The sequence below is a fragment of the Pan troglodytes genome, chromosome 8 (assembly GCF_028858775.2).
Source record: "Pan troglodytes isolate AG18354 chromosome 8, NHGRI_mPanTro3-v2.0_pri, whole genome shotgun sequence".
Classification (NCBI taxonomy): Eukaryota; Metazoa; Chordata; class Mammalia; order Primates; family Hominidae; genus Pan; species Pan troglodytes.
In genome coordinates this window covers 28,518,508-28,540,889 of record NC_072406.2, presented here as the reverse complement: position 1 = coordinate 28,540,889, position 22,382 = coordinate 28,518,508, and the positions used below count along the sequence as shown (strand labels likewise).

Genomic DNA, 22,382 nt, shown 5'->3' with positions numbered 1-22,382 from the left:
TAGGCTTCAGGTATATTTAGATTGGTACTATTTGCCCTACATTCAAACACATTACTGGGCAGAGGAGTTAACAACCAGTATTTATAACATTAATTGAGAAATGCCACTGACTTACAAATAAACATTCGAGACAGAAAATCCATTTGTAAAACCAAGGATTCAAATTTGTGCATAAAGCCAGATGTTTCAAGGATTATGAGGGACTGATTATTTTTTTCTCCTCTTTCTTTTTTGAGGAAAACCATTGGTTTTCACCTCGTGCTTCCCAACAGGAAAGCAGGAAATCTGGGCCAATTTTTATTATTTTTTTTTTGTTGTCGTTTTGTCTCCTTTTTGGCTTACTTTCTGAAGATTTTATTAATAGAAGAATACAGTTATAAAATACTAACTGACATTTTTATGAAACTTTAAAATATGTACCAGTGAAGTTCCTCTTGTCCACTAAAGTCTCAGGCTAAAGAAAAGATAGTAGGCCAGGTCTGGCAGTTCACATCTCTAATCCCAGCATTTTGGGAGGCCAAGGAAGGAGGATTGCTTGAGGCCACTAGTTCAAGTCCAGCCTAGGCAAAATAGCAAGACTCTCATGTCTACAAATTTTGTTTTTAGTTAGCTGGGTGTGGTGGTGCACACCTTTAGTCCCAGTTACTTGGGAGGCTGAAGTGGGAGGATCACTTGAGCCCAGGAGTTTGAGGTTATAGTGAGCTATGATTATACCACTGTACTCCAGCCTGGGTGACAGAGTGAGACCCTGTCTCAAAAAACAGGCAAGGGGGAAGCTAGTAGAAAATGACACCAGCAGCCAAAGCACTCCTGGTTAAGACTCATTTTTACACAAATGGCTCTCCTAGGGCCGTATGTATTCAAAGTAAATGCATCTAAACCTATTGTATAATATGCCCAGAAAAATCATCTCTTCACCCCCATTTCCATTTTTATGGGGACTCCAATGAAGGATTCTCTTTGTTTAGTAATTAAACAGGACTAGGATATTAAGAGAAAGGTTCTGACAGTAGGCAGCTTTGAGTCAAAAGTATTATAATTAAACAGAAGAAATGAAAGGAAAAGAAAATAAAGTACCATGCAAAGATCGAACTTGAAAATTAATCGGAGATCAGCGGAATTTCTGAAACTTTCCCCCTGGTTGAGGTATAGTCAGCCACACAACAAAAGTTCAACTGATGCTAATTACCTTCTCCATTTTCTCCATTATCTTCCTCTCTTTTCCCTAACTCTTTTAAGTTTTCTATGAAAAGAAAAAAAAAACCAGAAACAAAAACAAAAAAAAACCCTGTCTTTTCTCTGCCTTGCTTCATGTCCCTTTGTGCATTTCTGAAGGTGGACGCAGTAGTCACAGATAGACATTTTCCAGCAAGAACGTGGACGCTTACTGTCTTGCCTTGCACTTTTTGTCTATATGACAGTAAATTCAGTGGGTTACCTGGCTGGGCATGGTGGCTCACACCTGTAATCCCAGCACTTTGGGAGGCCGAAGTGGGTGGATCACTTGAGGTCAGGAGTTCAAGACCAGCCTGACCAACATGGTGAAACCCTAGCTCTACTAAAATTACAAAAAATTAGCCAGGCATGGTGGCACGTGCCTGTAATCCCAGTTACTTAGGAGACTGAGGCAGGAGAATCGCTTGAGCCCAGGAAACAGAGGTTGCGATGAGCCGAGATTGCGCCACTGCACTCCAGCCTGGGCGACAGAACAAGACGTTGTCTCAAAAAATAAAATAAAAAATAAATTTAAAAAATTCAATGGGTCAGCAAAGAATAGAGCTGGAAACTTCTGCTTGCTCTAATGGAATGGGCTTGCCAAAAGAGCATATTGGCTTAAAATGAATTGCTGAGCAACTCAATTCTCCATTAGCCACTAGCCTCTGAATACTCTTTCCAAAAGCCAAACCTATTGATCAAGTGCCTGGGATGTGTCCCAGACTCCTTGAGTTACTAGAGGATGCACAAAGTAGAACTCTAAGACAGGGGATCTGAAATCACAGGACCAAATGGCGTAATCTGAAATTCAGTCCTGCAGGCCGATGTACTCTCAGCATCTCCCAAATAATTCAGAATTATTTCCTGAATAAGATGCCTCTCCTGGGACGGGCACGGTGGCTCACGCCTGTAATCCTAGCACTTTGGGAGGCTGAGGCGGGTGGATCACTTGAAGTCAGGAGTTCGAGACCAGCCTGGCCAATATGGGGAAACCCCGTCTCTCCTAAAAATACATAAAAATTAGCTGGGTGTGGTGGTACACGCCTGTAATCCCAGCTACTAGGAAGGCTGAGGCAGGAGAATCTCTTGAACCTGGGAGGTGGAGGTTGCAGTGAGCCGAAATCACGACACTGCACTTCAGCCTGGGTGACAGCGAGACTCCGCCTCAAAAAAAAAAAAACAAAAACGAAAAGCCTCTCCTGGCTGAAAACCTGTACGCGAGAAGGGAGGTTGTAGGAAAAAAACCGAAAGATGCTGTTGAAAGAAAGAGCTTGTTGGAAAGTCACAGAGATTGAAATATGAGGGCTGAACCACACAGAGGAAAAAGAGGAGGGTTGGGGATCACTTAAACACATCAGTCCCTTGACAGTAATTTTGTTACCTTATGTTTTGGTTTGTTTTTTCTTTTTTATATAGATGTGGATAGCTTCAAAAAAAATGCTAGGCTGTTAACAATTTCTATCTGTGGCTACATTCTATCTAACTTAAATAAAAGTGCCAGCAAACAGAAGTAGCAATGACCATGACATACTTCCTGACCTGTACAATCTCATAAAATTCTGTTGTTTACTGGAAGCTTCTTACTCAGGGGCAGACTGGGGGGCAGGGGCTAGGGGAAGAAAGGGAAGAAGGAAGAACAATACCTCTCCAAGCAAACCCAGACCATTAAAATTCCACCACGGGGTCGGACGCAGTGGCTTACGTCTGTAATCCCAGCACTTTGGGAGGCCAAGGCGGGCAGATCACCTGAGGTTGGGAGTTCAAGACCAGCCTGACTAACATAAAGAAACCTCATCTCTACTAAAAATACAAAATTAGCTGGGCGTGGTGGGGCATGCCTGTAATCCCAGCTACTCAGGAGGCTGATGCAGGAGAATCGCTTGAACCCAGGAGGCGAAGGTTGCAGTGAGCTGAGATTGCGCCATTGCACTCCAGCCTGGGCAAAAAGAGTGAAACTCTGCCTCAAAAAAAAAAAAAAAAAAAAAAAAAAATCCACCACGTGGGACCAACATCAGGAAATATTTCAATAGAATAAGTAATCTTGGGCTAAGAAACCTTGACACAGAGCCCCTGAAATCAAGGTCTCCGGAAAATTCAGACAGGAAAAGTTCTGTATGTGGCATGACTTTTTTTCTTTTTTTCTTTTTTTTTTTTTTTTTGGCACAGGCCTGGAAAATTGAAATCAAATGCTGCACAGTCAAGCAACTTCTAAGCAATTTCAAATAAGTACAGTCATAATTCATCTCTAGTCAAACAATGTGAGATTTTAGTAAGAGCAACAGGAAAAGTTCTACAGGGAAAGAACACTTCTAACTTCCATTGTTCTGCAAATACTCCTCCACAAGTAATTTTCTTCCCTTAGTTACTGAGTGGGTGTCTGATGATCATGATCGGAACATGAGAAAAGGTAAATCATATTTTTTATTCCTGTAAAGGATAAGTGTGATTATTTAATTCTTACATAATTCTGGCTACATGATATGCAAGTATGTTAGTTTGAGTGATGTAGCAGAATCTGTGTTCCTTACAGCCTCCCACCCAGGTAACTGGAAAATACCCGGGTGATGAGATAATACTCTTTGGGGCCCCAGCCCTGTTTTTGGCTTTGAGACTGGCCTGCAGAATGTACTATGCAAATTGTTTAACCTCTTTCTCTTTCACAAGGGCGTCTGCAAAATGGGATGGCAGCGGTGTTTCTGAAACTATTTAGACAAGACTCAGTGTTGCTATGAGGGTACATAAACTTCTCCTAAAGTTCCAATTCGTCCTGGAAAGTATTGGTATACACGATAATAACAACCACCTCCATCAGACCTGAGCATCTCGCAGGGGTGTCCAAGGGAGAGAATACAGTCATGGGTTCTTCATTTCTATTTTTGGTTGAGCCAGTAAAGCCCCTTCCTCATCCCTCTTTTCCACTTATCACTAGAGATGGAAACTGAAAACGATGGCTTTAGGCTGCTAAAAGTCTAAAAACACAACAGCAACAACAACAACAACAAAATAAGGCAGGTTGGACAAGCTTGATACAGTTAAGATTGTGAACCCAACTTGATTCAGTTTATTAAGATTTCTTCCACCCTGAAACATTCTGGAACTCTATACTAAGATCACAAACACCAGTGTTTTGAGTGAACAATAAGACTTAGAAAAATGGCATAGAATGGGGTTTTTTTTTCTATTTTAAATATTTCTATCTGAAATAATTATAGACTCATAAAAAGTTACAAAAATAGTACAGAGAGGCCACATCTACCCTTCTCCCAGCTTCCCCCAATTGTAACATCTTATATAACTGTAGTACACTGTCAATGCCAGGAAATGAACATTGGCACCATAGTATTCACTAGATTTGCACTTCACTGGGATTAGAGCAGGTTCAAACAATTTGGACACTCCTGGAGGTAATTTGAATCATTTGCATAAAATTTATTCTCAGAAGTAACATGTTATAGGGAATTTACACTTATCAGATCTTTGTATTGTGGGCAAGTTGTTTAATGGCACCAAGCCTCGGTTTGTTCATCTGTGAAATGGAAACAATGATACCTACCAAATAAGTTGTTATGAGGAAATAGCTCCAGTTCAGTGAGTGCCATATATTAGGAACTTTGATGCCATATATTAGGCTTAGATGCAGGAATCAGAAGAAGGAGGGAATCCAGCAGTCCCTATTTCTTTCTGCCTTCCTGACTACCTGCCACCCTGTGCAGGTGCGTGATTTGCACAAATTGCAGCATTGGTCTTAAGGGTGACTATAAAACCCATATGGGCTTCTGTACGTCCTAGTTTTTCCTCATGTCTCACAGTCATTTGTCTTTTGTAAGCCAACTGGGCAAGTGCCATCCTTCATTCTTTTTTTGGTACGGTGCCTGCCATGTCTAAATGCTCAATTAATGAAATTACAGTAATAACCCTCCTTCTGGCCTGGTGTTCTGGAAGCAGTGTGGGGTGGATGATGGGTCTGGAGTGGATTTTCCTAGGTCCCCAGTGGAAGTCGGAAGGTCACCGCAGTGCTAGTTGGAAGAGAAGGTGGAGAGGGACAAGTGGACGTGAAGGTTGTGTGGAAGGCATACCGACGGGAGTGGGTTGAGAGAAAGAAAAGTTGAGGTTGGAATGGAGGGGGTCCCGAGGCTCAAGGAAAGTCTAGAGGTTTGGTTTTGTTTTGTGTGTGGTTTTTTTGGTGGTTTTATTTTTTGATTTTTTTTTTTTTTTTTTTGAGACGGGGTCTCAGTCTGTCATCCAGGCTGGAGTGCAGTGGCACGATCTTGGCTCACTGCAACCTCCCCACTCCCAGGTTCAAGCGATCCTCCCACCTCAGCCTCCTGAGTAGTTGGGACCACAGGCATGGGCCACTATGCCTGGTTAATTTTTTGTATTTTTGGTAGAGACAGGGTTTCACCATGTTGGCCCAGCTGGTCTCTTAACTCCTGAACTCAGGCCATCCACCTACCTCAGCCTCCCAAAGTGTTGGGATTATAGGCATGAACCATCAAACCCAGCCAAGTCTGGAGGTTTTTGTGAAGAGTTTCAATTTTGGGGTCAGACTGACTGTTTTATTAGAATTTTGGCTCTGCCACTGACCAGGTATGCACTTTTGGACAAATTCCTTAAGCCTCCTTAGCCTCTTTTCTCATCTGTGAATGGGGGGGATAATGCTAACTACCTCTTAGATCATGTATTGTGAAGATGGACAAAGAGTCTCTGCTTGACCGAACTACAGTCAGGCTCCGGAACCTTCTTCTAGGCCCAGTTGTGCCCTTCCTTGTAAAATCTGCTTTCAGGAAGAACCCTGCTAAGTCAGTTTACCAAGAACCCTCCACCCTGGATATCTGATCAGCTTCCCCATCCGCCCTGTCCTGCCCAGCCCTGCCAGGGGATGTCTGACTTTCAAGAATCCCCCTTCCCCCTGATGTTTCCTCTTATAATTTTTCATTCCCTGCATCCCACCCTGGTCCTCGGTTATAAATCCCCACTTGTTCCTGCTGTATTCAGAGTTGAACCCAACCTTTCTCCCCCACTGCAGAATCCCATGGTAGGGCCTATACCTATTGCGATGGTTCCAAAGAGGGTCTTCTTTGCTGTGCTTTCACACGTGTCATGGAATAGTCTTTAATAGGACAGAAAATTTTAAAGCACCTAGGGCCTCAAAAGATGTGGATTTCCTCCCCACCCTAACCCCTAGAACCATCCAAGTACTATTCCTCCTGAAGCTGTCCACCCGCCAACACGTAGGTACTGCAGGCCTACTGCAGTCTATACTGGCTTGGGGAGTGTTCTTGCGGATCTTTAACACTGGGTGTGAAATCTACGTTGGGGGACACAACTAGATTAGGATGGCACCCAGTGGGGGGGTCACACCCAGATACAATGTCTCCTGCGGCCCCTTGGGTGACCTGGTGTGATGAAAAGGGCTCCGCCCTGAAAGGCAGGTCTGGTTCTTCTGCGGGGCTGCGGGGATGGGGCGCGCCGGGGCAGTGTCGCCGGGGGTCGGGCTGGGGGCGCGAGGCAGCGGCGCCGGGCGGGGGCGCCCTCGGCGCCGCAGCCGCCAGGTGGCACCACGGGCCCGGGGCCTGGGCGCGGGCAGCGGCGGCGGCGGCGGGCGAGGCAGGAAGGGGTTAAGGAGCTGGCGGAGCAGCAGCAGCCGCCGCCGCCGCCGCCGCCGCCGCGGCTCTTCGGGGAAACCCGGCGCGGGGCGCGGGAGGGAGCGGCCGGGGCGGCGGGGCCGGGCCAATCGGGCGGCGGGCCCGGCGCGCGGAGCCAGCGACATGGAGGGGGGCGCGGCGCCCGGCCGCCCGTGACGCGCCGCCGCCCGGCCCGCTCTCGGCGAGCCCGAGCCGCCGCCGGCCCCGCGGCGGAGATGAGCAGGTCCGCGACGCTGCTGCTGTGCCTGCTGGGCTGCCACGTCTGGAAGGCGGTGACCAAGACGCTGCGGGAGCCCGGCGCCGGAGCCCAAGGTCGGTGGGCGGCGGCGGGGCCGGGGGCTTTGTGTCGCGCCGGGCCTGGCGCGGAGGCGGCGGCGGAGGCGGCGGCGGCGGCGGGAGGGTCCCGGGCCGCGTGGTGGCGACGCAGCCCGAGCCGCATCGGGAGCCTCCGGGCCTGCAGCACCCGCAACGCGCTCCCGAGGGGGCGGCGCGGGCCGGCGACGCGGGGTGACCCGGGCGGAGGCTTCGGGGGCCGGGGGCCGGGGATCGGGGGCTGGGTCGGGCGGGGGCTCGTCTGGATGCGCCCGGGGGTCCCCTTTATGCCGCGCCTCGGACACGCGGCTCTGTCTCCCATGTCGCCGCGGACAGAGGGGCCGCCCAGGGCGCGCCGCCCGATCGCGCTCCCGGCTCCCCACGCCGGGCTCGGGTCTGGGAAGTCCCAGCTCCTGGGCTGCGCTGGGGCCTTTTGTTGTGGCGGGAGGGGGCGGCTGACGCCCCGGGGTGCCCCCTGTGTCCCGGGGCCCCGAGGTCCGCGGCCGCTGCCGCCACTAGCCACTAGCCTGCCGCAGTTTGGGAAAGTTTGGGGGGTTCTCTCCCCCTGCCTATCTGACGTCTCTTCCAGACCATAAGGGATTTGCTCAGCGGCCCATGAGTCTTCTCTGTAAGGGGAGAAAGAATTGAACTGGGAGGCCCTCATCGCTCACCAAAAAAAAAAAAAAAAAAAAAAAAAAAATCCTTTCCAGATCAGTTTGTCGCCAGCTCGTGCCTTTTGTCTCGTCTTTGGCCTCCACAAATCTGCTTTCCAGCCCTGGGAGTAACGTGGTCGCCTCTGAGAATGGCCACGAGCCTGTCTTTTGTTTTTAAAATCAGCGTTTTTTGAGGGGAGTCCCCCACACCCACCCTGAAGCTTGCTTGGCACATTTTTGTGGGGACAGCGTCGAGGACTCCTCTGTTGCTGGCGTTTTCAAAAGGGCCACTGAGGCCCGCAGATGAGCCTCTGCATTCACCCAGGGCACCGCTGCCTGGACTCTTGCCGGGGGCTCAGGTCTCTGCGAGGGAGCTCCCTGCAGCCCTGCAGAACCCCGGGATTCCGAGCCCGAGGCCTGTCCCCTCAGAAGGGTGTGTGTCCTGCAAAGTCGGCCCTGCAGGCCAAAGAAACGAGGAGTGCTGCATCCGAGGGTCTCCTTGCTGGAACCCCCTTTCCTCGGCTAACACGCTCAGGGTGCCTGGGAGCAGAGACGCCCGGGCTTCCACCACGATGTTGCTACGGGGAGGAAAGGCTCTGCCAACACTCTGTTGGGTTGAGTTTGTTGCCTACATGTTGAGTTGAAGGTTTTCATATTCTGGCACTTGCAGTATCGTTTCCTGGTATATCTTAAATGCATTGCTGCTTCTATGGCCATGGTAGAATATGACCGTTATGAATTGTGTATAATTTTAGTAATGCATATCATGGAAGAGCGGACAGCTACAAAATACAAAAAGACCTATATGTCTCTTCGTGTAGGAAACGAATGTTTAGGACATTAGATCATCAGTGTTGCATTGCAGCTTCTTTTATTAATACCCTACTGCTTTTTTGAATCAGCTATTTTAGAGAATGATATTTGCACTTCAGCGAGGCCGTTAATTTTAAAGAGCAAGTTGAATTTTTCCTTTTGCACTTGAAATACCAATATATGGAAATATTAAATTCATGCACTTCTGAATTAGAGAAAGGAAGGCATGTCTTCTCTCTCTCTCTCTCTCTCTCTCTCTCTATATATATATATATATTCAATATATATATAACAGGTTTAGGTCTAAGACCACGTTTTACCCAGCTCTTGCTGCTAAAAATCCGCCTCTCAGGAATGGAATATTATGCGAAATGGGAGGGAAATGGTCAACATGAGAAGAGGTTTCTGCCATGGCTAGCAGTGGCTTAGTTTAGGGTATGGTTGGAGTGAGAGATCAAGTATCTTGGCATAGTTTACCCCTTGGATTACTTCCTTTGTTGTTATCTACTGTAAGGATGGCTTTTTAAAGCCTTGAGCCCAGGAACTCTTTCAGAAATCAGGTCTCACTACCTGGCATTTGGATTTTGAGCTAGCAGCATTTTTAAGGGAATGGACAATTTCTCCTTTGACATTAGAAGGTCAGTCCCAACTCACTGAGTTCTTCAAAGCATCTTAATGTTCACTTGCTGTAGTATGACGTAGTTTTAAAATTCATGTGTTCTCTGCTCTCCTGGATCATGTACACGATGAAGACAAATGCTGCATCTGATTTCACTTTGCATTTCCCACAGTGGATTGTAGGTTGTTATGCATACAGTTGGTGCTCAGATGGTGCTTAGTAGGTAAGCATCAACCATAGCTAATACCTACACTATAACGCAACCTTTAGTGATCATCATTGGCTTGCATTTTAAGAAGAAAAGTTCAATGTTTACCTTCCCCAAAAGCTAATTTGTAAGAATCTTGCTTTTATGTAGAATCTGTTGTTTGAATCATTCTTTGAACAAGCATTGCACATACATATTATGCACCAACAGGATTTGGCAATTACTTTGGTAAAACTGCTTAGAGACCTCAAATAGACAGAAATCATATACTGTAGTAGTCCAACTAGATTGCTAGAACTAAATGACACCTTTTTGATTAAATGAGTCTTTATGTCATCTGATGAAACTAGCATCTGCAGAATTTCTTGGCATTACTTTGCTTTTTATATATTCAAGATAAAATTGGAGGCTTGGCTTCAGACTCTCTTCCCGTAGCTGCTTCGAATTGGCAAAGTGATTTCCAATGCCACAGTCAGTTGTCACGGTAAGGGTTGGCTTTGTTCATCATGAATTTGAATTAGCTCTAGACTATGACTATTTTTATTAAGTGTTTCCTCTCAGTTGCTCTGGAGCATTTATAGTATCGAATCTATTTTCTGGGAATTTTTCAAAATTGTTGTTCAAAAGTATTGACCCATTTTGATTTTCTTCACCTCTTTTGCAAAACTGTAATGAGGCTGGGTTCAATAGAGAGAGCTGTCCTGGAGGAGCAGTAAGCTGTGCAGATGTACTCTTTAGGGATGTGTTTTTGAAGCCCAGCACTCTTATTTATATGCCAAAAGGAAGGTCAGAGCTAGGTTAAGAACTTCATGCTCAGACATCTTATTGGATGATGTTTATTTTGTCGCTGGATATCTAGCAGGTGTTTGAGGCAAACCCAGTGCTGAAAAGTGCAAGGTGTTTTGCGATGATGCACTAGCTTTTTGCTCATCTCAGAAAAGCTGCAATCTGTTATAACATTTGAAGAGAATGATTGGCTTTGTCTCTTCTCTAAGAGGTCTATTCTTTGCCAAACTCAAACTTCAGTTATTAGAACACTGGGATCTGTTGAAAGACCACGAAGCCATGTAAGGTATCAGGAGGATCATCCAACAAGCCTAACTTACGGTGACATTGTATTAAGAGCATGACTTCTAAATAAAACTCATGGGCTCACATCCTGGGAAACCGCAGGAGCTGGACTCACAGAGGCTGCTGGGCTTCCTTGCAAGCCAGGTGTGAGGGCTTTATGCAGGAGCAACAGTAACGTCTAGGGAATTTCTGGAAAAGTCTTTGAAATGACTTCATGAATTATTTTTATATCTTGTTTGTACTTGTCTATAATACTTTGTAACTTATAGGTTGTTACCTTAACATCCAAACCAAAAAAAGGAAAATAGTGCATGCATTTCTAAACAAATAGCTTTCAAGTATTAATACTTTCTCAGTTTTTGTGTGTGTGTTTGTTTGTTTGTTTGTTTTGAGATGGAGTCTCACTCTGTCGCCCAGGCTGGAGTGCAGTGGCGTGATCTCAGCTCACTGCAAGCTCCGCCTCCCAGGTTCACGCCATTCTCCTGCCTCAGTCTCCTGAGTAGCTGGGACTACAGGTGCCCGCCACCACGCCTGGCTATTTTTTTTTGTATTTTTAGTAGAGATGGGGTTTCATCGTGTTAGCCAGAATGATCTCGATCTCCTGACCTTGTGATCCGCCTGCTTCAGCCTCCCAAAGTGCTGGGATTACAGGCATGAGCCACCGCACCCAGCCACTTTCTCAGTTTTAATCAATTCTTTATTTTAACCAAATTACTGACATCTCAGTAAATCTAACTGTGCATCTTTATTATTGCTGGGAAATACTAATTTGGAATTTTTAGTAAATATTAATTTCCTACTTTTAGTAAACACTGCTTACCAAGAAAACATATGGAAATAAACTGGATAGACAGCAGGTATGTATAATGCTGTATCATGATGAAAAAATTGAATAAAGCATATTTCAGAGATCTAGAGAGAGGAGTTTGTCCTGTGATGACAAATACCTTGTGTACTTTTTGTGAAACATGTTTAGTGGAAATTATACATACCAGTAATGCTGTTATAGTTTGATCAAGTTACAGAGAAGATTTTACACAAATCATTTTCACTTAATATCACCAAATGTGACTTTAGGACTCATAAAGACAGCAGTTTTAGCTAAATTATTCAACTCCAGGAGACACAGAACTGAATATATTTTAAATGTATTTTAGAAATTAAGTTTCAGGCCAGGCACAGTGGCTTATGCCTGTAATCCCAGCACTTTGGGAAGCTGAGGTGGGTGGATCGCTTGAGGTCAGAAGTTCAAGACCAGCCTGGCCAACATGGTGAAACCTCATCTCTATTAAAAATACAAAACGTAGCCAAGCATGGTGGCGGGCACCTGTAATCCCAGCTACTCGGGAGGCTAAGGCAGGACAATTGCTTGAACTCGGGAGGCAGAGGTTGTAGTGAGTGGAGATCGCACCACTGCACTCCAGCCTGGGCAACAGAATGAAACTCCATCTCAAATAAATAAATAAATGAAACTACATTTCAGTACTCGACCAAAGAATTGTATGAAATAACTGTTTTTTAAAAAAGAAATTCTACAGTGTAACCCAATAGCATACCCTGAATTAAGAAAACCATTATTTAAAAAATAAATCTAACTTGTAAATAGGCAAAATTTGAGGCAACTAACCATTTTAGAAAGGGCTTCAGGATAAGTTCCCCTAAACAGCTGAGTCAGCATATGTAAAATGACTCCACCTTCTCTGATCAAGCCTCTGTTTCATTCGCCAGCTCCTCTTACTTTTAGATTCAAGTCTGTCTGCAAACATTTGCTCATCTTTCTTTCTTTCTGTCTGTCTGCATTTCTCTCTCTCTTTTTTTTTTTTTTTAACAGAGTCTCACTGTGTCCCCCAGGCTGGAGTGCAGTGGTGCAATCTCAGCTCACTGCAACCTCTGCCTCCCAGGTTGAAACGATTCTCCTGCCTCGGCCTCCCTAGTAGCTGGGATTACAGGTGCATGCTACCGCACCTGGCTAATTTTTGTGTTTTAGTAGAGATGGGGTTTCACCATGTTGGCCAAGCTGGTCTTGAACTCCTGACCTCAGACAGTCCTCCCACCTAGGCCTCCCAAAGTACTGGGATTACAGGTGGGAGCCACCATGCCCAGTCCTTTTCTTCCTTTCATTTACCATTTTCAGAACTTATTAATCTTTGCAAATTCTGGGAATTAAGCCCCTCTGGATGGACGACTCAGGCTCTCGCATCTTTAGTTGATGTCATAGCTCCATCTCTTTGTGTCCAGCAAACTGGTAGACATCTCCATTTCAGCACTCCAGGTTTACCTCAAACTCTTTGTCCTTCCTTCTGCAGCCCGGCATTCCTGCTTCTCTGTTAACCAGACTCGAAATCTAAGTGTCTGCTTACGTCCCTTCCCTCCCTTAAAATCCGTGCAGTAGGAATCTCATAGATAAATTTACATAGCAAATGTTAGTGCCAGAAGGGTCTTGGGGATCAAGTTGATCTTCCTTGTTCTGGAGATGAGGAAACCCAGGCCAGGTGACCTAAGGTAATTGTGCGCTCTGGCCATGCAGACGTTGTGGTAGTAGAATAATGGCCCCCAGAATGTCCATATTCTGATCCCTGGAACCGTATGTGACTTTACATGGCTAAAGACTGTGGCCAAGTGATTCTGTTAAGGATCTTGAGATGGAAAGATTAGTCTGAATTATCATCCAGCTGGGCCCGTTGTAATCAATCACAAGAGGGAAGCAGGCAGGTCAAAGTCAGAGGAGATGTGCTAATAGTAGCAAGGGGTCCAAGTCAGGGAGAGACTGAAGACGCTACACAGATAGCTTTGCAGATAGAGAAAGGGGCCAGGAGCCAAGGAATGCAGGTGGCTTCTAGAAGCCAGAAAAGGCAAGGAAACCAATTTTGCCCTAGAGCCTCCAGAAGGAATGCAGGCTTGCTGACATCTTGGCTTTAGCCCAGTGAAACTGATTTTGGACTTCTGACCTCCAGAACTGTAAGATTATAAGTGTGTGTTGTTTCCAACCACTGAGTTGTTTGATAATTTGTTATGGCAGCAATAGGGAACTAACACAGACCCTAACCCCTAAGAACTGTGAATAGAGATTTGCCCACACAGGATGGTGGTGCAGCATGGACTGCTTTTTGGAACTGAGCTACTGAAGTTACATTTGGAAAAATGCATGGAGTTTTTGCATTGGTTTACCAAAATTCCACCAAACTGGAGCCATGACAGGGATCCTTGGGGACCACCTCAAGGACACCCACCATCACCAGAATAACTGTTTTCCTTCCAGATGAGGAAGGAAAAGTGGGCTGTGGCTTTTCTTATGTTCGGGTCCATTGAGTGTGCTGTGTTCCTTCCAGAGCTGGGATTCACACCTGCAGGGAGAACATGTAGCCTCTGAAACCCCTGCCAAAAGCCACTTTCAGAAGTCTTGCTGGCTTTTTGGCTGTGCTCTAATTTTTGTTGAAACATATCTGTTAGTAACCAAATGAAGTAAAAGAAAGCTGGGATGGGATGTCGCCATAGTCCCTTCTGCCTTTATGTAATGAAATGTTAGGGACCGCCCCCCCACCCTCCACCCACCCGACTTGAATGGCCTCCCAGTTGTCCTCCCCAGGGCTCAGCATGGCCCCTCTGAGATTTCTCCGCCTCTCTCAGACAAATGCACCCCACCAGCTCCAGGGCCCAGGGCCATTTGAACAATCCAAGAAGCCCCCATGCTGATGAGGGAGGAGCAGTGTGGAAACACCTCGACAAGCCTTGCCACTGCATCTGTTGGGGAATAGAGGGAGGGAGGAGTTGCTTGCTTTCCTGCAATTTCCATCTCATTTGGGAGCAAAAGAATCCAGTTCAGTGGGCCCCAAAGAGGGGAGACAGGTGACATTTGGGCAGGGTCTCAAACAAAAGCTGAAGGGGTCACTGATGGCTTGGTGGAGTCATATGGGACTCCATCCAACCTCATGTCTAGGGGAAGGAGAAGGGTGATGAAGTGTCCTGCCATCAGTCTCCTGCCAAGGAACTGAACTTAAAGCTGCAGAGAAGCTTGAACCTTCTCGAATTCTGGGCTTTGGCCAAAAGGTAGATAAATAATGGAGGAAAGGAGTGAATCATTCAGTTATTTTAAGGCCGATGACCTTGCCACAGGTTAAGGTAGCATCTTTGTCTCTCTCCCATAGCTTAGGCATAGTATTCATTCATTTCTGCTGATTTCCACTCCATGTCTACCTTAGCCCTCTTGGGTCCTTGCTAAAGACAGCATCGTCTTCATCTCAGTTTTAATTTGTCCTTTCAACTCAAAACCCTCTTCCATGTTGTCTGTCTTCAGGCACCATTTAATTCACATTCCTGTCCTGCAGAATAATGCAAAGTATGTCCCTTTTGCCCGAAGTGTGAAGCCTGGATGACTAAGCCCGGCCTTTATGACCTCCATGCCTGTCTTTGAATGCCTTTCCCACTGTCTCCTGCTCTTCCCAGTTCACATTGTCTCCTCTAGAGCATTTCTTTTATCCTCCTTTCCATGGTTGCTCTACACCCTCACTTCCTTCATCTGTAGCTGACCTCTTTTCTGCTCTTAAAATCAAGTTCCTAAATCTTAACATCTGCTGTATGAAGACAGTGTGCTAAATACTTATTGGACAAAAAGAGGTGGTCTGTCGGGGAGGGGCATTATATTTTTTGCATAAGCTTAATTATTTTGCAATTCTCACCTCGGAAAGTTTACAATCCTATTGGAAAATAAGTGGAAAAATAAATGCCTAAAGTGAGAAGGACATCTAGATGGTAGTTTTTATGTAATTAGGCATGAGTCTCTTGATTCAGATGAAACCCACTAACTCTCGTATGACTAAAAACAAGTCCAGCTACTGGTTGTTGGTAATGTTTTGTTTTTGTTTTTGTTTTTGAGACAGAGTCTCGCTCTGTCGCCTAGGCTGGAGTGCAGTGGCACCCTCTCAGCTCACTGCAACCTCTGCCTCCTGGGTTCAAGAGATTCTCCTGCCTCAGCCTCCCCAGTAGCTGGGATTATAGGCACATGCCACCACTCCTGGCTAATTTTTGTATTTTTAGTAGAGACGGGGTTTCAGCCCATCTCCGATTTAGTAGAGACAGGCCAGCCTGGTCTCAAACTCCTGACTTCAGGTGACCCACCCACCTCAGCCTCCCAAAGTGCTGGGATTATAGGTGTGAGCCACCATGGCGGCCAGTAATGTTGATTTCTAGATATTTCAAGGAGTTACGCACAGTGGGACACAGAAGTCTTATTTCAAGGAGCATAAGTGTGTATTCCATCACTCAGGATTCCTAAAAGTTGCAAATTAAGTAGAAGAGGCCCTAGTTGATCAAATATTTAAAGTAGCTACAGCACAGCCTAGACAATACTGGTGCTTTAGTGATTTTCATCATCACTGGGAATCTCTGAATAATAACGATGGAAGAATTAGGTCAAGCTGTCTTATATTCCTTAAACTGGATGGGAAGATAAGATGATCAAATGTGGATTTCATCTGTTCATCCATATTTTGAACTCTTACTTTTATATGAAATATATAAGGACACTCAAATGTGAGAACTAGCAAGATCTTTTGGAATTTTGGGAAGTAGCAGTTAGCTTAGGAAAAGATACCTTGGAAGTGAGAATTGAGTTTACCAGAGATTGTTTTATCATTTTCTTTGCCTGTTTTAATCTGTACTCCCACAAGGATAGAGAGGCATACACTTAATGAGAAAAGGCCCAGCTAGTTCCAAGTCAGATGAACATTTTTATTTTCTTAGATGTACTATCTTGAGCTCAGAATTTGAATAGGGAAATGATTGAATTTGTATTGGGAGAAAGAGTTTTAATGTGATTTTGGCAGAGCTGAATGAAGAGCACTGAACACTTTTATTAAAGTTGTCCGCAATCCATAAAGTGAGTCCTATCAGTAAGATTTATGATTTTTTTTTGAGACAGAGTCTTGCTCTGTCACCCAGGCTGGAGTGCCGTGGCATGATCTCGGCTCACTGCAACCTCTGCCTCCTGAGTTCAAGCGATTCTCTTGCCTCACCCTCCTGAGTAGCTGGGATTACAGGTGCACACCAGCTCACCTGGCTAGTTTTTGTATTTTTTGTAGAGACAGGGTTTTACCATGTTGGCCAGGCTGGTCTCGAACTTCTGACCTCAGGTGATCCACCCACCTCAGCCTCCCAAAATGCTGGGATTACAGGCATGAGTTGCTACGCTTGGCAAGACTTCTGATTTCAAGAACAGCCATTAGTAGCCCAGTCTCAATGAATGACGTTCACTCTCTTCCTCTTTATTCTGACATTATTTGAGTGTGGTTGTGGTGTGGTTTCCTTGCACCACAATTATGGCTTAAATCTCTTCCCTCACAGAGCAGTCAATAAGAAGTGTATTCTAAGGGAAATGTATATTAACAGAGAGAATTAAAGCACGTGTACTTTGTATCTTAACATTTTATTATAAGTAACATTTGCTATTATCTTAGTTGTTTAATTATTAATAATTTATCCTTTATAATTAATCAAATTTTATTCATGATTAGGTGACGACATTGATTATAGTTTCTTATAAAGGCAAGATGAGGGCTTGCAAAAGTTAGGTCCAAATTTAGATCGAAAAAATAATAACCCTCTGTAGCCAGTAACTATGGCAGTTACAAACTTGCAGCATAGAATGGGTTAATTTTATTTTAATCCATGGGAAAAATACTTAGATCTTTTAGGTGACTGTAACATTAATCAAGTAAAAAGTCGAAAGTGTGGCTTGGCTACCAGAACCGCCAGGGTGATGTTGGGCTGCCTTGATGAAGGCGTGGTTTCTAGAAAGCAGATTGGGGCATAATCTTATTGTATCCTGAGCTGATCTGACTATACTCAGATGATTGTGGTTGACCCTAGATGCCAGACACATTCAAAGGACAGCTTGAAATCAGGTCTCCTGGCATTGTATGCTCTGCTTATCCATGTGATAACTGTTACCCATTCATGATGTTTGCTGGTGTTGGGCTGGACTGGCACTCCTCTGTGCCCACCCATCCCTGTGACAGAAACCACATTGTCCCTGGTCATGACAAGCTCAGCCCTAGAATAGCTAAACTGAGCTAATCAGAAGGAGGAAATCCTAAAGGGGTAGCCTCAAAGTCTTGTTTGTGAAAGATGGTTCAATTCCAGAGAGTATTTGATCTAGAGGGAAAAAAGGGAAGCTTGTTAAGGAACTTCTGATATTTTCATTGCATTAGTTTTCCATTGCTACCTTAACAAACTGCCACAAATGGAGCAATTTAGCCACCCATTATTGTCTCGCCATTTACATGGGTCAGAAGCTTGGGTATAGACAGCATGGTTCAGCCAAGTCTCTGGTTGGGGTCTCACAAGGTCAAAAGCAAAGCATTGGGGCCAGACGTGGTGGCTCACACCTGCAATCTCAAAACTTTGGGAAGCCAAGGTGGGGAGATTGCTTGAGCCCAGGCATTTAAGACTACCCTGTGCAACATAGCAGGACTTCATCTCTACAAATAATAAAAAAAATTAGCCAGGCATGGTGGTACACTGTGGTCCCAGCTACTTAAGAGGCTGAGGTGGGAGGATCACTTGAGCCTGGGAGGTTGAAGCTGCAGTGAGCCATGATCACATAACCGCACTCCAACCTGAGCAACAGAACAAGACCCTGTCTCAAAACAAACAAACAAACAAACCATCAGCTGGGCCATGTTCCTTTTTGGAATTCAGTTCCTTGCCAATTCAGGACCGAGTCCCTGTTGCTTTGTTGTCTTGGCCAGAAGCCTTTCTGACCTCCATGAGGCCACCTGCATTCCTTGTCACCTTGCCCCTTCCATTGCCAAGCCAGCAAGAGTGCATCCAGGCCTCCTGCATGTCCAGTTGCTCTGACTTACTCTTCTGCGATGTCTCTCTGGCTACAGCTGGACAAAGTTCCCTGCTTTTAGGGGCTCATTCAGGATAATCTCTTTATCTTGAAACCCATAGCCCTAATGACCTCTGCAGTCCCTTTTTAACACAATGTATTGACAGGTTCCAGGGATGAGGGCCTGGATGTCTTTGGAGGACTCATTCTGCCTGCCCAGCTAAAATGTCAAGGATGGATCATGACCCTCTGTCCAATGGCCAGAGGGTACCGGGAGGCCCATTTCTCTGCCCTTGAGGATGTTGAGAAGGAGGAAAAAGACTGCTCAGGGTGTCCTCTCAGGTTCTGGACAAGTGACTTCCCTGTCCCTTCCCTCCCTGAGACTTCAGAACCCACCGTGGACACACATTGCAAGGAAAAAAGGCAGCTTCTGCAATCCTGAAAGGTGTATTTAAAGTGGTGCTGTTTTTGTATGTTGACTTTAGGACCCCAGGAGTGAAGTTTGTTTAGATAACTGTGATTTATTAAATTCTTGGAATTGTCAATATTGATTTGTCTGCTCTACTTAATGTTAAATTGATGCAATAGAGACAGGCACTCTCAGCTTCATTCACCTGGACACGTAAAACTAACAATGACGATTAGGAAACATGTGCTCGGTGCTTCTTACATGCCAGACAGTATGCAAAGGAGCTTGACAGATCATCTTATTTAATCTTCACATCAATCGCATGCAGCGTAAATATCATTCTCCCTCTATAGAAGAGGACTGTGAGGTGCAAAGAAGTTAAACGACTTTCCCAAATTTGCACATTAATTGGAAGACTCTACTGTTATGTAGGAGACAGCCTGGACTTCACCCCCCAACTGTGCTGCTTTATGACTTAGAGGATTACATTATAATTTCACACAATGTTGATCCTCATAGCATTTTACCAATGTAAATAAGGGGCTTTTCATGGGCCTGGTAATTTTCATGAACAAAGACGAAAACACCCCATGTATGGTTCCTGTTTGCCCTTGAACCATGAAAAGCAACCTTGAGCATCTTTTATGAGGGAAGCTTGGTATTTGATACTGCATGGGATCCAGATGTGTGGAAGAGATAAGAAGCTCCCACAAATAACTCTCATGAGCTCTTAGGGAGGTCCAATAGAACAGAGTGGGATTTGGGTTTACACCTAGCTGGGATTGAGGGAATCTTCTGGCTTGTGTGTTCAGAGCCCATTAATATTTGGCAAACTGTTTATATAAAAAGAGAAACATGTTTGAACCCAGCGACTGGTGAGTTGGGGAAAGGAAAGATGAGGTTACGTGTAAAACATTCAGGTATGATTGGATTCATAAAGCATAATGAGATGCCTTTTTTCTCCTTTTGGCATAGAGTGAGGGCTTTCTTTGCTCTGAAATAAGTGTGAAATACAAGTATTTATTTGGTATTTGAACTTGTAAAAGTTTAATATTTTTCTTTCTTTTTAAAAAAGCTTCTAGACAGGCACAGTGGCTCACAGCTGTAATCCCAACACTTTGGGAGGCTAAGGCAGGAGGATCGCTTGAGCCCAGGAGTTCAAGACCAGCCTGGAAAACATAGGGAGACCTCGTCTCTACACAAAATTTAAAAATTAGCTGGGCATGGTGGCAGGCACCTGTGGTCCCAGCTTCTTGGGAGGCTGAGGTGACAATATCACTTAAGCCCAGGTGTTGGAGACTGCAGTGAGCCATGATCCTGTCAGTGCACTCCAGCCTGGGTGACAGAGCAAGACCTTGTCTCAAAAAATAAAAAGCTTTCTACTTCCAATCTTTGCTTATACAAAGACTCAGAAAACTAATTTTAAACTGATAGATGGTATTATGGGACTGTAATAGGTTTTTATTTTTCCAGTTTATCTCATGAAAATGTCAGTCATACAAAGAAACGGAAAAAAATTTGCAGTGAATACCCATACACATCACTTAGGCTCTGTAATTAACATTTTATTATGCTTGCCTTATTACTTACCTGCTCATTTATTCATCCTTCTATCCATCCATTAATCATATTCTGTGCATTTTAAAGTGTGTCTCAGGCATCAGTGCCCTTTCCCCTAAATAAATACTTCAGCATGTATCTCATTAATTAGTGTTCCATATTTACTTAATGCTTATTTTTCCTCTTAGGGAAATTTACATACCAGGAAATTATACACATGTGCAGCTCAAAACCCTATCAAGGTGCCAAATATTTCCATCATTCCAGAAAGGTCCCTCATTCCCTTCCTAGTAAATCCCTGCCTCTACTCTTCAGGGCAACCACTGTTCTGATTATTTTCTACTACAGATTAGTTTTCTGTCTTTTTTAGAACTTCATATAAATTGACATTATGTACTCCGGTACTCTGGTTTATTTTATTCACCATGGATTTTTTGAGATACATCCATTTATTTTTGGTTTGTTTATTTATTTATTTATTTATTTTGAGACAGAGTCTCGCTCTGTCACCCAGGCTGGAGTGCAATGGTGTGGTCTCGGCCCACTGCAAGCTCCACCTCCCGGGTTCACGCCATTCTCCTGCCTCAGCCTCCCGAGTAGCTGGGATTACAGGCGCCCGCCACCATGCCCGGCTAATATGTTTTGTATTTTTTAGTAGAGACAGGGTTTCCCCACGCTGGCCAGACTGGCCTCGAACTCCTGACTTCAGGTGATCCACCCGCCTCAGCTTCCCAAAGTGCTGGGATTACAGGCATGAGCCACCGTGCCCGGCCTTTTTTTGTTTGTTTGTTTTTGTTTTTTGAGACAGCCTCACTCTGTTGCCCAGGCTGGAGGGCAGTGGCATGATCTCTGCTCACTGCAATCTCTGCCTCCCAGGTTCAAGTGATTCTCCTGCCTCAGCCTCCCGAGTAGTTGGGATTACAGGTACCCATCACCACACCTGGCCAATTTTTGTATTTTCAGTAGAGACAGGGTTTCACCATGTTTGCCAGCCTGGTCTCGAGCTCCTGACCTCAGAGGATCCACCCGCCTCGGCCCCCCAGAGTGCTGGGATTACATACGTGAGCCACCACGAAAGGCCCAGATTCATCCATTTATCCCATATCATTCAGTACTGATACTACTGTATCAGTAATAGTTTGTTTCTTTTTATTGCTGAATAACGTTCTTCTGTATTAATATTCCACAGTTTACCCTTTCTTCCATTGCTGGGCGCTCAAGTTATTTCTAGTGTTTGGCTGTTCTATCAGTAGTTGCTGTAAACAGTTTCGACAATTCTTCCATGGACAATATTTTTCATTTCTCTCCAGAACATACCTAGGAGTGCCATTGCTAGATCATAGGGTGGGTGAGTGTTTCCTTTCATAAGAAACTGCTAGACTTTTTCCCAAGTTGGTTGTATCTTTCTATACTCCCCTTGAAAATATATGAGAAATTTTCTCTTGCTTCTCTTTCTCATAAACATAAGGTATTGTTAGTTCTTTAAATTTTAGCCATTTTGAGGGCAGATTTATATATATATATGTATGTATGTATTTATATATATGTATGTATGTATTTATATATATGTATTGATTTTTAAAATATAGCACATTCATTTTACTTTCCAGCTATAAATGGCTTGACTTTTTTAATGTGGAAGCATTGTTAGAAACCAAAGTTGAGGTTTCACTATGATGTTTATGTTTATTTTCAATAATGTCTTAATCCAAACTTGTATTTTTCTTTATTCTATTAGCCCATCAAATGATCAAATGATCTCAATGAATATCCTATCTGATTATGTAGAACCACTTTATCACACACCTACCAGATAAGCTATGGTGTGGATAGGTGTGTGTGCATGTGTATTTATATATGGATGCATGTGTATACATGCGTGTGTGTGTGTGTGTCTGGGTAAAGAAGGAATGGGAGAGAGAGGAAGTAAAAACGCTTCTGGAGTTTAATGTTTGCATGCCACAGGTATGGAGCTGGAGGTGATATGGGACTGTTTTGATGCCTGTTCCCTCTTTACTTATTTATTTATTTTATTATTATTATTATTTT

General features: G+C 44.6%; 1 protein-coding gene across 2 annotated transcripts in view; it reads left to right on the top strand.

Moving 5' to 3' along the window:
• Window positions 1-3,555: 3,555 nt before the first annotated feature.
• The window catches only part of FAM171A1 (family with sequence similarity 171 member A1), a 162,795-nt gene continuing 143,968 nt past the window's right edge, over window positions 3,556-22,382 (top strand). The window contains exon 1 of one of the 2 annotated variants that reach the window (XM_016962718.4): window positions 3,556-3,622. In XM_016962718.4, the coding sequence (XP_016818207.4) occupies window positions 3,613-3,622 (10 nt within the window). In that variant the 5' untranslated portion in view covers window positions 3,556-3,612. Of the gene's footprint in view, window positions 3,623-6,818; window positions 7,173-22,382 lie in introns of those variants that run through there. The other variant, XM_016962717.4, reaches the window with a different exon arrangement.